Source organism: Galeopterus variegatus, unplaced genomic scaffold (assembly GCF_000696425.1).
Source record: "Galeopterus variegatus unplaced genomic scaffold, G_variegatus-3.0.2 Scaffold778, whole genome shotgun sequence".
In the NCBI taxonomy this organism is placed as follows: Eukaryota; Metazoa; Chordata; class Mammalia; order Dermoptera; family Cynocephalidae; genus Galeopterus; species Galeopterus variegatus.
In genome coordinates this window covers 313,116-329,517 of record NW_007726889.1, presented here as the reverse complement: position 1 = coordinate 329,517, position 16,402 = coordinate 313,116, and the positions used below count along the sequence as shown (strand labels likewise).

Genomic DNA, 16,402 nt, shown 5'->3' with positions numbered 1-16,402 from the left:
AGAGACATCGGTCTCCACACAGCTGAACACTGAACTCAGGACAGCAACTGCCTCTCTCCTGAGTTCTCCTTATGTGAGATAAACAAATCCCTATCTGTTTGCATTTCCATAATCAGGTGATTTATACCTTGCAGCTAAACAATAAAAATGCTGCATCTTATATGTCCCCATTGGAACTTCAGAATGCACATTAGCATATTAAAGGACCTGAGAAATTCTCAAGAGAAGAAATCTGTTGAATTTTAACATATCATCTGTTAAACTTATTTGGTCAAAAAGCCCTTTTCTTCCTGTACTATTAATATCCTATAGAACTATGGTTTCCTACGTTCTTGCTTTTCAAAGTGTGGTTCCTAGACCAGCAACATTTGCATTATCTTGACATTTTTAGAAAACCAGAATCTCAGGCCCAACCCCAGAATCAGAATTTATATAACAATATCCCCACATCATTTGTATGATGTTAAAGTTTGAGAAGCACTGCTGTGGGAAGCAATGGTTTAGAGAATAAAGTACACTAACCTTAATATCTTTATGTGACCATGATGTCAAAGACATCTATTATTATTGTCCTGTAATGCCTACTTCACTGATAATCACACCTAGCTTGTACTGAATGCTTACTTTGTGCAAGGCTTCATGCTAAGTACTCTACTTGTACAATTCTCAAAGCAACCCTATGAGGCAGGTACTATTATCTTCATCTTACAGATGAGATAGCTGAGGCTCAGAGAAGAGAATAACCTACCTAAGGTCACAAAGCTATGGAGTGGAAGAATCTTTGGCTTAAGGATTTAAGGATCACTAAACTATACTGCCTCTCTACCCTTCTTTTGTTTTCATGCACTTTCCTATTTTGTGTACTTTACACATGTGGTTCCCTCTACCTGACATGATCTCCCCACATACACCTAGTTAAAAGATCGTAGCTCAAAAAATTCCTCTGGGAAGCTTTTCTGATCCCCTCCACCCAAGCCAAGTCAGGTCTCCCTAGTATACATTCCCCACGAACGTACTTTTCCTTTATACTTACCAGCTTTTTCTTTTTTATTTTTTTTTTAATCAAACATGTTTACAGGGTGCAATTTTTTGTTTTGATATATGCATGTACTGTATTATGATCTAATCAGAATAGTTAGCATATCTATTATCAAAGCATTCACCATTTCTTTGTGTTTATAACATTCAAGATCCTCTTTTTTTTTTTTTTTTTTTTCCCGTGTCCGGCAACGGATCGCAACCCTCAGTGTTGCCCCCGTACCGGACCGGGGACCGGCAACGGGATCGCAACCCTCGGTGTTGCTCCCGCGCCTCGCTCAGCCAGTGAGCGGGAACCGGTCTGTATGTGGGATCCAAAGCGTGGGAGGGCCACCGCGCTTCCCAAGCGGCACACTGGGACCGGCAACGGGATCGCAAGCCTCGGTGTTGCTCCCGCGCCTCGCTCAGCCAGTGAGCGGGAACCGGTCTGTATGTGGGATCCAAAGCGTGGGAGGGCCACCGCGCTTCCCAAGCGGCACACTATCCAGTGCGCCACCAGGCCGGCCCCCAAGATCCTCTTTTCTGGTTATCTTGATACTTAGCTTTTAAAGTTATTTACATTTGTGTAATTATATGCTTAGTGTATGTCCTTATCAAAAAACTAAGCTCCTTGGGCCGGCCCAGTGCGCCGCTTGGGAGTGCAGCGGCCCTCCCGCCGAGGGTTCGGAGCCCATGTGGAGACCGGTTCCCGCTCACTGGCTGAGCGCGGTGCGGGCACAACACCGAGGGTTGCGATCCCGTTACCGGTCAGTAAAAAAAAGGGAAAAAAAAACCAAAACTAAGCTCCCTGTGGGCTTGAACTGTGCGTACCCTCTGTGCCCGACACATAATTGGCACACAGACATTTGATGGAATATCTTGTCTTTACTCCTGCTTTTACTCTTACTTGAAAGGTTCTTTGCCCACTCAGCACCAATCCAAGTTCCATCCAGAAGAAATTCAAGGACAGTGGTGAAAAATTTGATTTACCATTGGAAGACTCGGAATGAGTCCTTGTTCCCTATTTATTAGTTCTATAACTTTGAGCAGTTACAAAAACTCAGATCCACAAATTCTTAGCTCTGTTAAATGGAAATAATAATACCTCACAGGATAAGCATAAGAATTAAAATGAGGCCTATCAAAGAAGTGTATAACCTACATATACACTAAAAATATGACTAATGTTTTATAGTGATTAAGATCCTGGGGTGTGCTTAAGAGTTTCAGTTCTGCAATCTGAGACCTGAGTTCAAATCCCTACTAATAATACGTTTGTCTAGGAAGTTGGTTTGGTAAGCCATTATTTGCTGGATTTTGCCATGTGTGTTGTCATGTGTCAATTGCATTCATACTTAATTTATTAGGCATGTATGCTTGTGTTAGCTCCTACGTCATGGTATATATTCTATACTTTTTATTGTTTATCCAACATAAGCCCTTATTGTAGCTCTTTGCACATAGGAATTCAATAAATATTAACCCATCTACCTTTATTTGGTGAATATTGCATATTTGCTGTTGTGAAAGTACATTAAGTAATAAAGGCAAGTAAGAAAAATAAAAAGAAGTAATAGAAGTACACACAACAATTGCCATTGTCGTACATGTGTATGTTCAGAATTAGTTTTTCAAATCACTTTAAACCAAGATGAACTGCAGAAATGGAAGCCCAACAGGAACAATTAAACAATATTTGGAATAAAATCATTTGGCCTAATTTTCATAACCACAGATTTCAAAGAATACCACCACCCATGCCAGGTGTACCAGACAACCCCATTGTCTGTGTCAGCCACGTAGGGGCCTCTGTAGTATAAACCATTCAGGTTTGCAGAGTGACACCTAGTGGAAGAAAAAAAGAAAACAGAACAATCAGCCTAGAAAAATATCCTTCAGAAACCCTTTTATTTTGCTAACAAATGATCAAAACTTTCAAACTATTAATTCTGCCATTTTTCAGACAAGTCAATATTTATCAGTTTCCAAAAGCTGAGATATTTCTACAACAGATGAGTTTTTTTAAACTGTTGAATTTTACTGCCTTAGCAAATCTGAGGATACAACCCAGGCCACTTGTAGGGTTTTGAAAAATAATCATTTCCATTCTTAAGATCCTTTAAACAAAAAACAAAAATAAGCAAACACGAACATGACCTTGCAACCTCCAGCCTTACAACCTCCTGACTCAGAACAATGTTAGCTTTGTGCTTAGCCAGAGTGGCACGGGTTAACAAAGCAAGATGTGGGGCAGTTGCTCTACTGCCAGCTTCCCTGGATAATTTGCACTTACGTGTTCATCAATCTGCTGCCAAGACGTGGCTTTCGTAATTCCCTTCCTCCCCTTCTTTAAATCGCTAGTATATCAACTATTTTAATCTCAAGGGTAAGCAAACAAAAGTTAAACCACCATTTAAAGTTTTCCCAGCCATCAACCAATAATCATTTGTCTGAGTTGCTGAGTTAATGTTTTACATGTATTGCACCAATCCAGATAAGCTGGTTAGGTTATCACTAATTTTTAAATGTTCCTCTTCCTCCTTTGGGGTCTGTAAATTTTGTTCTTGACATCTAAAATTACATGTAAGACTATGTGATATTTATGTTGTGTTATTATCAAATTAATTATCATATATCTCTTTATTGATATAACCAATGAAGTTAAATGGATTGTCCTCAATTTTATGGAAAACCTAGTACTCCAGAAATACTCACTTACCAAAGATTCTATAATGGAAAATTTAAATGTCCAGATATTTTAAGGTGGCTCCCACCTTCTACAGAGAAAAGATGTTCAAAGCGCACACATTGCCTAACAGTTTGAGCACATCTGCTTTGCAGACACAGCAGGCTCATCAAGTCCTTTTCATAGATGAAGACTCTCTGTATCAAATATCCATTCCTGCCTTAAATTTGTGATTACAACAAGTAAAGCTGTCTGGAAACCATCTTAGGTGGAGAATAGTTAAAGGAATCATTTGGCCTAGAGAAGAGAAAATACCGAGGAATATCTTCTCATCCAGTGCCTGAAGAATTATGTTGATATGGAATTATAATTACTCCGTAGCTACTGAGGGAAAACCTGGTGAAGTGTAAGAAGGTAGATTTCAGGTCAATAAAAGGAGGAACTTTGTAAAATCAGAAGAGGAATGAGCTTGCTGATAAAGTAACATTCAATTGCAGGGTGGAATTAGGTTTCAGGAATATTGTATGGGAGATTTCTGCCTTGGGAGGGGCTTGGATTCAATGAATTCATGAAAGGCGATGATTGAAAAGTAGTATAGTACTACGTGGAAAAATGCAACAATAACAATGACTATTTTGTAATGACATGGGAGGGTGAAGAGCTAGCTGGTTATTAGGATGCCACAAATATTTTTCTCATGCCCTCTAATTCTTTGTGTGAATTTGTGGACTTTTCCTTTTAATTCATCCATAATTCAGCTTGCAAACAGTCTTTGTAAAAGTAGCAATCTGGCTTATTTCTATGACATATCTTTTAAACTTCACTAATGTGCACAATGAACAAATCCTCAAAAATACCTTATCACAGAGGAATTCTAATAAGAATGATTACTTAATAATACTAGTATTACAAATAAGACCAACATTACCTCATGTATTATAATTAATGCCCACCAGTGAGATATCATCATCACCATTACAACTATGTTTATAAAATGTCAAACCTGTTAAACCACCAGCCAGACTGATCCTCTGCTGCACAGTTCCCTTTGTAGTTGTCATTATCTCTGTCCCATGTGCTGAATTTCATCCTTTGGTGACTAGCCCACCACTGAACCTCAGGATGAAAATTCCCTGAAAGGGAGTCTCCAGCTGTCCCAGAATATTCCCCGATATTCAACTCATAGGAATTCTAAAGAAAAAGAAGCAAGTTCTACTATCAGTTTTCACCATTTAAAAAAAAAAATGTCTGTTTAATAAACAAAACAACAGGTTCTATTGGATATTTTTATTTCCACTGATTTCAGGATTATATTGTATGTTTTAAGCATTAATTCATGGTGTGACTTATTTGAAAATTTTAGTACCTTTTCATCTCCAACTTTGAAATTTTTGTATTGTGCATAACGGGTATTTTTTTCAAAATCTGCAAGGTCGATTTTTAAAGTGTAGTCTCCTGAAAAACGAGAAATTGTAGTTTTTAAATGTGACATGGAATTGACTAGTGAAGCTTAAAAACAATTCACAGCTTTTTTACTTTTACTATTTCCTTCTGCCAAGAGTCAGTTTTCAGAGAACACTCAGTGACTCCATTGTATTTAGAACATGAACACTTTATTGTGTATTTTACTTGAAAAAAATTGGGTACACAATATTAAAGGTAGAAAATTTCTACTAGATTGATCATAGGTAAAAGCTAGTGCAATTTACTTGGTAAAAAACAACAGAAAACAAGTCATTATTTAGTTAATAGATGAAGAAATCAAAGTATAGAAGTTTTAAGGAGTTTAACAGTTTATCCTCTTTTTCTCAATTTTGATAAGAATGTTGACTTTAAAAATAAATAATGACTGTTAATAATGTCTTATAATCTCTAGCAGCTAGGCAGTTGTCACAATGTAGTTGCCATCGTCTGCATATGCATGAACTTGGTTATTTTCCCTAGTAGTGCTCCAAGATCAGCCAGCAAACCTTTTAATGTGCATTTGAGGAAGAAATACAAATCCTGGTTGTTATCAAAAAACCTTCCTTTGATATTGACCCATAAAATCAAGAGAGTGTTAGCATCAAAGTATATAGAATGGATGTCATTGGAAGAGAATTTCAGAGACAATAGAGGAACACTCTCAAGAAATGCTGCGCCAATCCGCGCCTGCGCAGATCTCGACGGAGCGCAGCCGTGGCCATGGCAACGGCGCGGGCTGCGGGGCGCGATCCACTCGGGTCTGCCGCGGTCGTGAGCGCAGCGCGCATGCGCTTTTGAGGACCGCCCTTGGAGCCTGCCGCGCCTGCGCCGAGCGCTCACGGCCCGCCCATCCGCGCCGCCGTGGCCATGGCAACGGCGCGGGCTCCGTAATAACTTCGTATAGCATACATTATACGAAGTTATACGAGATCCCATATAGGGATGGCTGGTTCGCTCACTGGCTGAGCGTGGTGCTGACAACACCAAGTCAAGGGTTAAGATCCCCTTAACGGCCATCTTTAAAAAAAAAAAAAAGAAATGCTACACTACCAACATTCTTGATGGCATAGAGGATGATAATTATTGGAAAACATGCTAACATCAATAACTCTGAGTCAAAAGGTATTTTAAAAGAGTTGATATCTGGATGTGAAAGCATTTTACAAATACTTTAAACCTTTATTTGGCATATATTCTTTGTTATACAGTGCTAAAAATGATATATGATAAAAAAATAAATCTCTAAATATAAAAGAGGTATTTTAAAGACTATAAAATAAAAATTCTAGATGATAAGAGCATTCTCTAAAAGAATAATAATGACTGAAATAGTCACTATTTTCAAGTAATCATCTTTTTCCCACTGTCCCATTGTTTGTAAATAACAAAGACTATTCCTCTTTCAGAATCAGAACTATTGTCAGGAGCATAGAAAGTTACAAACCAAACTAACTGTTAGATCATATATGCTCTATCATTCTATTTTGATAAATTAAATATCACAATGACCTATAAAACCAGGTTGGAATTTAGAGTCTCAGACTCCTTGGAGTTCCAAGCCAGAACATGGAGCCCACAGAGAGAGACTCGCTGGGTCCCGTCACCCAGGCACAGTCTATGGTCGGCCTCCCTTCTCTTTCCATCCCTATCTCCATCACGCACAACAAGAGGTCTTGGATGCACTTGTGGAATCCCAGGTTATGTATCCAAGCTCTGTTCGTACCCATAATAAAATCTATTCCTTAGCCTCCTCTTGGGCTCAAGGGTACACCCATCAGCAACACAGGAGAACAGACAAAGAAGAGGCCTGAACATGTCCTGGGAACAAGCTCAAGGCTGTCTGGGCACAAAATTCTGAATTCCCCATTACTGGAACAAGTTTAGAAAGGGGCATGGGCTCTCACTGGGCTTGTCCTTTTGATCCCACAGACTCCTTGCCCCATGGAGCTTTCTAAGGCAGTAAAGGTCACACGAGCCAACACTGTGAGGTGGACAGGAACAGTAAGGCAGCCTAGGTCACTGTCCTAAAAAGTACTTTGTGTTAATAGGAGAGATATATAAAATCAGTCCCAAATTTCTGAGTAATCATCTAAATATTCCTTTGGTCAATAAATAAGTAAAATTGCAATTACAGACTATTTCTCAATTAATTTTATGGCAAACACTTCCAGTCAAAATGTATGTAATGGGGATAGAGCTATTTTCAGGGACAATTTACTAGCCTTAAGTGCTCCCATTATTAAAGAATGCAGGGACAAAGGTACTGCCTTTTGCTTGGGATGATGTGATACATGGTTGTGAGGCCTGGTTCTGATAAATACTGTGCAATTTTGCTACGATGAGAATAACCAGCCTGAATATCAAATTAAAATATGAAGGGGAAGATTCACTGGCAAGTCCATCTAGGCAAATATGCACATAATAATAATTTTAAAAATAATGTTTGAATTTCATATATTTAGGAGCCAAGGGTTACTGCTTGAGGTTTTCAATTTCAATAAAGAACCAGATAAATATTAATATGCAAAAGAAACTGAAGCTGATATGATATATTATATATATCTCACATAAAACACTAAAAATTGGGATAAGAAATACATTGAAGGAATCCTCATATAAATTTAGAGAGCAATGATCACAAGAAGGACAAACTATTAGGCTTCTAGAACTATCCATCCTCTCTAGCTATTATTCTAGTGTCTCAAAAACCCTTATAATTGTAGTCCTATTGACTGTTACAACTACAGAAACACCAATAGCTTTCCTGAACTTGGATGGAACAAATAAACCCTTGCTTTTATATTTAGTGCATTGCTAGTGTAATGTAGCATGCTTTCTTGGACAATGCAATTAATTGTCTTTTAAGAAACATTCAGGGTTGACACACCTGAGTGGGGCTGACTACAATCTCAGACTACAACTGAGGTAGGGAAGACAATGGATTGGAGCAAAAAAATATGGGAAATAGAAGCCTGGAAAATTTGTTATCAAACTAATGATATTTTAGACAAAGATTAAACCCTAGTTAAGGTTAGGAATGTAAAAGTATAGGGAGAATTGTATAGATGTCTACAATTTACTTTGAAATATATATTCAAAAAAGATGGGTCGGGGCCGGCCTGGTGGCGCACTGCTACAGTGAGCCGCTTGGGAGCACGGCGGCGCTCCCACCGAGGGTTCGGATCCCACATACAGACCGGCCGCTCACTGGCTCAGCGAGGTGCGGGCGCAACACCAAGGGTTGCGATCCCGTTGCCGGTCCCAGTCCGGTATGGGTGTGACACTGAGGGTTGCAATCCATTGCCGGTCATGAAAAAACACAAAAAGGAAAAAAAAAAAAAAGATGGGTTGATGGATGGATGGAGTGATGGCTAGGTGGATAGATATGTGACAAAATATGCACAGTAAAATGTTAATGTTGAATCTATATGGTAGATTGAAATTTCTTTCAACTTTGCTATATCATTGAAAAAATTTCAAAATAAAAGATGGGTGTTGTGTGGAAACAAGGACATATATAGTGTATTGTGGTATTTAATTGCAGAACAATCCAATTCCTCAATTCTTTACCTCTCCCTTTTGCAAGGCAGCTTTGTAACTCCTCCTATTCTCTACGAAGGTACTTCAAAAAGTTTGTGGAAAAAATAGAATTGAAAGATAATATAAATCTTTTCATGAACTTTTTGAAGTACCCATGTATTTTCTTTACCTTACATCCGAGCTGGTCCTTTGACTTGCTTTCATCAATAGAAGGAAAATGGCTGTGCCAGTTCCGAGCCTAGATTTCAAGAGACTAAAGTGCATCCACTCCCTTTCCTGGAACCCTGCCTCTGCTACAAGAACGAGTCCATATGGAGCAGAGCTGAATCCTTCCATCTGTGGCCAACGCAGAGTCGTGAGTTCGGTCAGGAAATTGAGTGCATACCTATGCGCAAGCCCAAGATCAGCAGAGCCCAGCCCTGACCAGCAAAACCAACAACCAACTTGTAGATTTGTGAGAAATAAGACAGGTGATTTTTCTTAAGCCACTAAGTTTTGAAGGGGCTTGTTACAAGGTAGTGTTGTGGCAACAGGAAACTGATAGAGTGTGTATAATCTTCAGGCACTCAAGGCATTAAAAAAGAATGATTATGATATTACATTTCCCTTTTAGAAATAGAACCTTGTATGAGAAAACAATCTTCTACCCTGCCCCATGCCCCCAAAACCAGTTCTAGTTTCTTTTCCTATATTCCTAATTTTAAACAGCCGCATTTTACAAAGGGGATTGCCTTGGGCTAAATGTCCCACCAAAACTTAATCCGCACTGTAACTGTTGAGGGTGGGAAACCCTCTTATGGTAATTGAAAGGTGAGCCCTTGAGGAGGTGATTAGATTTATGACCATGCAGTGAATGTATTAAAAATGGTGGTCAGGGGTATGGTTCTGAGGGCTTTAAGAACAGTGAATGAGCAGGTTAGTCTCTCACTCTGCTTCCACCATCTTGCAATATGAGACCCCTGTGTCACTGTCACCACCAACAGATGTGTTCCTTGGACTGTGGACTTCCCAGCTTCAGAAACTGTAAGCAATAAATTTCATTTTCTTATAAATTACCCAGTTTCAGGTATTTTGCTAGAAGCAACAGAAATGGACTAATACAGGGATTATTGCCAAAAGTTATCATCAGCATCTGAAAATCACAGTAGTTATTGAATTAGCTCCACTGCCTATGATTTAATGAAAAATATTTTAGTGTTGCTTTTATTATATTTCAGATTAATTTTTTTTTCCTTTTTGTCTTTTTTCGTGTCCGGCAACGGATCGCAACCCTCAGTGTTGCGCCCGCACCTCGCTCAGCCAGTGAGTGGGAACTGGTCTGTATGTGGGATCCAAACCCTCGGCGGGAGCGCCACCGCGCTCCCAAGCGGCGCACTGTAGCAGTGCGCCACCGGGCTGGCCCCATATTTCAGATTAATTTGACATTAGGCAAACCTTACCTTGTGTGGTCAATAAGTGAAGATTTTTATTACCCAGCCAATATTCACCATTTTTTTGGACAAAATTTCCAAAGCCATTTTCATAGTCATTCCAGCCTCTAAAAAATTTAACGTAAGAGCTGATTTTAGTGAAATCCAGGTAGACATCTGTAATACCCAAGGTGCCTACCTCCCCCCCCCCCCCCCCCCCCCGTTACTCCCATCTCCAATAGTTTCTTGATTAGGTTAATTCACTTTTACTATTTTTACTTAGAGAGAGTAAAATTCTGTCTAATTAAAAGACTTCATGATATGATAAAAAGATTTAATTTAATATAAATCTCACATTTGTTGATGTTGATAACATCAAGTTCTGAGGTTCTATCCCTCTACCAGCCAGGAAAAAGTAAATCTCACATTTGCTATTCCAAATAAATTCTTTTTTTTTTTTTTTCTTTTTGTCTTTTTTTACTGACTGGTAATGGGATCGCAACCCTCGGTGTCGTGCCTGTACCGGGGACCGGCAACGGGATCACAACCCTCGGTGTTGCACCCGCACCTCGCTCAGCCAGTGAGCGGGAACCGGTCTCGACATGGGATCCGAACCCTCGGCGGGAGCGCCACCGCACTCCCAAGCAGCGCACTCTCCAGTACGCCACCGGGCCGGCCCCCAAATAAATTCTTATGTCATAATTAACATACCTGTTGAATTTCTCACTGCCATCAGATCGTCTCTGAATTACAGTCCATCCTCCTCCATCGGACATGTCACAATAAACAGAGAATTCTGCTGGGCTCTGGAGAGGTTTGATTTTGTAAAATCCACTGCGTTTGTACCCATCATTGAAAATCTCTGAGCAATCTGTTTGCAAAACAAAGTAACGTAACATTTGTTATGTGTCATTTTTTTTTAAGGGAGCCTCTGAATGATATTACTCAATACCAATGGAAATAAACACATGGTGTAGATAATGTCAGCTTTTTAAAATTGCATCGTGTACATTTTCCAGTGGATAGTAGAAGTCTTATTCCCTTTGCTATTTAATTATCACCTGACTCCTTGATATCATCATGGGAAAAGAGTAAAACAGGACTCTGGTTTCTCATTTCTGATTGTTGTAGTAAATGATTTTAAAAACAAACTATATTTGTTCAGTTAATTATAGTACATTTAAGTGAAACTTATAGCTTTATCAGACAGAATAGTGGAACTTATCTCTCCTATGAAGCTAAAAATGAAAGTAGAAAAATAACATCAAATAAATAATTTAATACATGTTATCTTGGTTGGAGCATTATAAATCATTCTGACAATACCAAAAGATTTATTTTATTTTATTTGTATTTTTTTATTGAGACATAATTGATTGTACATATCTGTGGGGTACAGCATTGAATATCGATACCTGTGTGCTCTTTTATATATAAAAAGTCTATAAAAATGCTATCATCCATAAAAGGACCTTACTCACATATTTTAAGTTTTACTTAACTAAAAGTTTTAATGCCTTTTAAAAAATCATCCCAAACATCTGGAAATGAACTCAAAATAGTAATCTCCCAGTCTCACCAGATTTTTGACTAACCCACTGAAATTTTTAAGAGTCCACACATTCTTAGATGTTTTTGCTAAAAGCTGCAAGCTTCTGCTATTACTTTCATCCCTGAATTCCTCTTTGCTATGGTATTTTTTTGACCATTGAAGCAAACATAACTACCAATTCTTCATCAAAAAAATAATATCTGTATCTTAAGCCTTTTGAGGGTGGAATAAACTAATATCCATTGGGTCTCATCTAGGCTGATCTGTACAGATTTAGAGAATATGACAAGAATGAACTCTATTGTTTAGATGTCCCGAAAACTATGTTGTTGGATGACTGAAGTAGTGGCCTCTGAAAAGAGATAGTCTCAAGAATACCCAGCCACAAATGTTTGAATTAAAATACTATAATTTAACATTGCTAACTTTCATATTTTACCCTTAAAAGTTTCTTAATTTCCTTTTTTTTTTTTTTTTTAAAAGATGACCGGTAAGGGGATCTTAACCCTTGACTTGGTGTGGTCAGCACCACGCTCAGCCAGTGAGCGAACCGGCCATCCCTATATGGGATCCGAACCCGGGGCCTTGGTGTTATCAGCACCGCACTCTACCGAGTGAACCACGGGCCGGCCCTTAATTTCCTTTTTTAAGAAAAGCTTTTTTTCTTCCCGATTGGATAATTTCATTCTTTCAGTTCTTTCTTCATTTCACTGTTTTGATGCTAAATTGTCTATATATCTTTTTTGTTTTGTTGTAGATAAAATATAGTACACATTAAATAGGTTGAATAAGCCATAGGAGTCAGAAGAGAAAAGAAAATAAAGAACCTTAGTCACTTTATAAACCCTTTATAAAGGCTGTGCCGGATCATATCTACCCCTTTGGTGAGATATTCATCTTTGTAATGATTTGGGCTTTATTCATATATTTATTTTCAAGATTGAGAAGCACAAGTGTTTCTTATACATGCTGAATTATAAAAAGGATTCTGTTTTGGCAATGAAACAAGAAGAAAAAAATAGGAACGTGATTATCTAAAATTAGCTCAATGTTGCTAAAAAGCTTACATCTTGTGGTCAAGCATATTGCATACCGCTTTCATTAAAATAAGCAGATTTTAACCTTGTTAGAAAAGAAACTCTTTGGTTACATTTAATCTCCTACCAAGGAGCTCAATAGTAAAGGCTCACAAGGCTCAGACTATTTCCCAGGCAAATATGGAAATGATTAGCTATAATATTTGCCTCTGGACAACTTTGTAAATATAGAGGTTTTAGCCAACATTTTCTATTTGTTTTTATTTTATGCCAATTGTGAGTTTGTTTTGTTTTGTTTTTGTTTTTGTTTTTAATTTTCTTTCTACCCAGAAGAAAATGCCAAACACAACTTAAGATTCAGAGGAAAGCTTTCAACTGCACAACAACAAAAACCCCAACAACTAGATAAACTTCAAAAAAGCACCCGCAGTTCCAGTGCATTTAGAGAACAAGTTAAGGAACCTGCCGTGGGAAATGTGGCTGAAACTATGACAGAAGAAAGTTTGAGCAACATAGACTTTAGAATATTAACTAGATATTTAAAACTTATGATTTTCGAAATGTTTCAACCAACTCAACCCCCTGGAGAACAGGCAGAAGGGCAGGGTTAGAGAGCTCGGCGTTCTTGGGAGTTTTAAAAAAAAAAAAAAAAGGATTTTTGGATACTTACATAATACTAGAATGAGGCCAGGGCTTCCAGCCCTCTGTTTTGACAAACATTGCATTGAACTGGGTGATGTGACTAGTTCCTGTGATCATGCAGAAAACAAGCCATGTTGGAAGGCTGAATGTTTAAGCCTCATAAAGTGACATGACAGGGGCTGGCCCGGTGGCGCACTGATACAGTGCGCCGCTTGGGAGCATGGTGGCGCTCCCGCGGAGGGTTCGGATCCCACATACAGACCGGTTCCGCTCACTGGCTGAGCGAGGTGCGGGTGCGACACCGAGGGTTGCGATCCCGTTGCTGGTCCCGGTCCGGTACGGGCGCGACACTGAGGGTTGCGATCCGTTGCCGGACACGAAAAAAGATGGAAAAAAAAAAAAGAAAAAAAAAAAAGTGACATGACAGTGTGCCAGATGGGCTTTTTCCTGTTGTCCCAGATGGGCTTTTTCCTGTTGTCCCAGAATGGTGGCTGAAGCTCAAAGCTGAGAACCAAAGGTACTGAGTACCCCACATTCTAAATTCAAAAAAAGGCCAGCAGCAGAATGTCAGTCACTACTTTACAGGACATGCCAGGACATGCCAGGACATGCCAGAACTGGCTCTGCCTCTGCCATCCTCACCCCCAGGCAACAGAAGAAAACTAAGAGAATAAAGTAAGTTGGCTCTTTGGAGAGTGCAGTGTTCTTGTAGGGTGGAATGAGTGGGCTCTCTCCTCTGAAGACAAGTGAGAGAAGATCTGATAATGTCCATAGATAGCAGACATTCATTGAATGTCTCTCTTTTACTAAATGCTATGTTAAATATACTAACTCATTTAATCTTTACAACAAATAAACAGATATTCATATCACTCCCATTTTACAGATGAGGAATACGAGGGACATTTGCCCAAAGGCTACAGTTAGCAAAATGGGCAACTAGACATTGAAACCAATTAGTGTGAATTTGGTATAGGAATCTTTTAATTCAATAGCACCCAAGGCTTAAAAAGAGATGCATTTTAATTACACGCTGAATAAAAATCATGTGATCTGTGTATTGTTTGCACAAATTACTAGGTTGTATGTAATTAGATGTTTTCTACCATGAGATGAATTAGAATTCAGAAAATAACTAATTTAGTAATAATATAGCAACTTGTAAATAAAAACAAAGAATTTATATTTCTACAGATTATATATATAAATATTTAATTTTTTTCTAATTTAAAGACACCAAAAACATAAACTTTCATGTGAGCAAGTTCTTATATATTTTATACAATATTATATGGTATACATACTATGTTGTATTATATACTTATTGAGATTTATGTGTTATGCATTTTATTTATTGTCTGTTCTTGGAAGGCTCTCAAGTACTATTTGCCTATATGCTGAAAAATAAAGTACAATTGAACTGTGTGTATACTCATACTTTTTCCTCTTTCACTCCTTTATATTTGCATCATATATGAAGAATATTAAGTGCCAATGTACTGACTTCTGGATTATTTATTTATTTATTTATTTTGTCTTTTTCCGTGTCCGGCAACGGATCGCAACCCTCAGTGTTGCCCCCGTACCGGACCGGGGACCGGCAACGGTATTGCAACCCTCGGTGCTGCTCCCGCGCCTCGCTCAGCCAGTGAGCGGGAACCGGTCTGTATATGGGATCCGAACCCTCGGGCGGGAGCACCGCCGCGCTTCCCAAGCGGCGCACTTATCCAGTGCGCCACCGGGCCGGCCCCGACTTCTGGATTTTTTAGCTGTTATATGCAGCAACAGTCATCTAGAATGTCTGTCCTCCATTTTACCATTATAACACACACAGAGTCACAGATAATATAGTAGTTTGTGGTGGACCCTCTTTGTATGACTCTTCTATCTAAATTTTATTTGCACAATCAATTCTACTCTGATCTCAGCCTTTTAATTTCCTAGTAACTGATTTCTTGCCTTATTCCTTGGTGAGTTGTTTCCCAAGGTCTGATCCCCACTGCTCTCAACACAGAAACTGGATTTTTTAGCTTGTAAGCCTGTCTTCCCATGACTTGTTGCATAGCCCCGGGAACAAACATCTCCTTACCTGCCTCCTCCTATGCTCTGACCTCTGAATCTGTGTTTGAGTAGATACCCCGAGTCTTAAGCGAGGTCGGGAATTTGGAATCACAGTACTTCAGCTGCATCTGTCCATGCCTTGCCCTGGAGGTCAGTGTTGTACCTACTTTTGGAATCACATATCTGTACGATCGGTCCCTGAATGACCAACCTGTTGCCTTCCTCTCAAGTTCTAATTCAGATAACTGCCTTGCCTGTCCCTGTGGGTCTGTTTAAAGTGTTTGCCTTCACTTTCTTCCACCTGATCTGTTCTATCAATTAGATTCAACAAATATGTGTTGCATTTACTATGTGCCAGTCTCCGTGTTAGGTGCTGAATGTACAGCAAGAAGCTAGACAGTTTAGCAGGACAGACGATTAAGCCTTCAGTGACAATACTCCATGATAAGTGCTAAGCTGGAAAAGCAAAGGATACTTTTGGAGTGGACGGGAGTGGTATCTAATCCAGACTTTAGAGTCAGAAAGTTTCCTGAAAGGAGTGAGGGTTAAACTGGGACCTTAAGAATGAATAGTAGGAGTCAACCCGGGGGGAAAGGGTAGCGTAGAAAAGATGCTCCAGATAGAAGAAAGGGCTAATGCAAAGTCCTATAGGCTTAGGAGAGTGGGATACTGTTGAGAAATTGAAATAAGTTTAATATACATAGAATGTAACATGCAAAAGAGGAGCAAGACAACAGATAATGTTCAAACTCTGGTTCTGCCATATATTTCTGATCCCATACCAATGCTGCCTCCACAAAGCCAACCCACTCATAATACTAGGGGGCTCTTTTCCAGGGCAATCCCCTTCATTACCAAACATACTTTTAACTGTTTATTGTTCCACTTTGAGCTCCTGTGATCCAGAATTGTCATCTCTGGAGTCAAAGACTCTTCTTTGTGCTGTTCTTGTATTTTCTTTTCTTCTCTTTCCTTTTCTTTTACCTCTCCCACT

The 16,402-nt window shown here is 39.1% G+C and overlaps 1 protein-coding gene across 1 annotated transcript in view; it reads right to left on the bottom strand.

The window, feature by feature from the left end:
- Positions 1-2,493: 2,493 nt before the first annotated feature.
- Positions 2,494-16,402, bottom strand: part of FGL1 (fibrinogen-like 1) — a 38,069-nt gene continuing 24,160 nt past the window's right edge. Inside the window, exons 4-8 of the mRNA XM_008572382.1 lie at positions 10,828-10,987; positions 10,147-10,244; positions 5,070-5,158; positions 4,707-4,894; positions 2,494-2,862 (exon numbers count right to left, since the gene is read on the bottom strand). Coding sequence (XP_008570604.1) covers positions 2,703-2,862; positions 4,707-4,894; positions 5,070-5,158; positions 10,147-10,244; positions 10,828-10,987 — 695 coding nt within the window. The 3' untranslated portion in view covers positions 2,494-2,702. The remainder of the gene's footprint in view (positions 2,863-4,706; positions 4,895-5,069; positions 5,159-10,146; positions 10,245-10,827; positions 10,988-16,402) is intronic.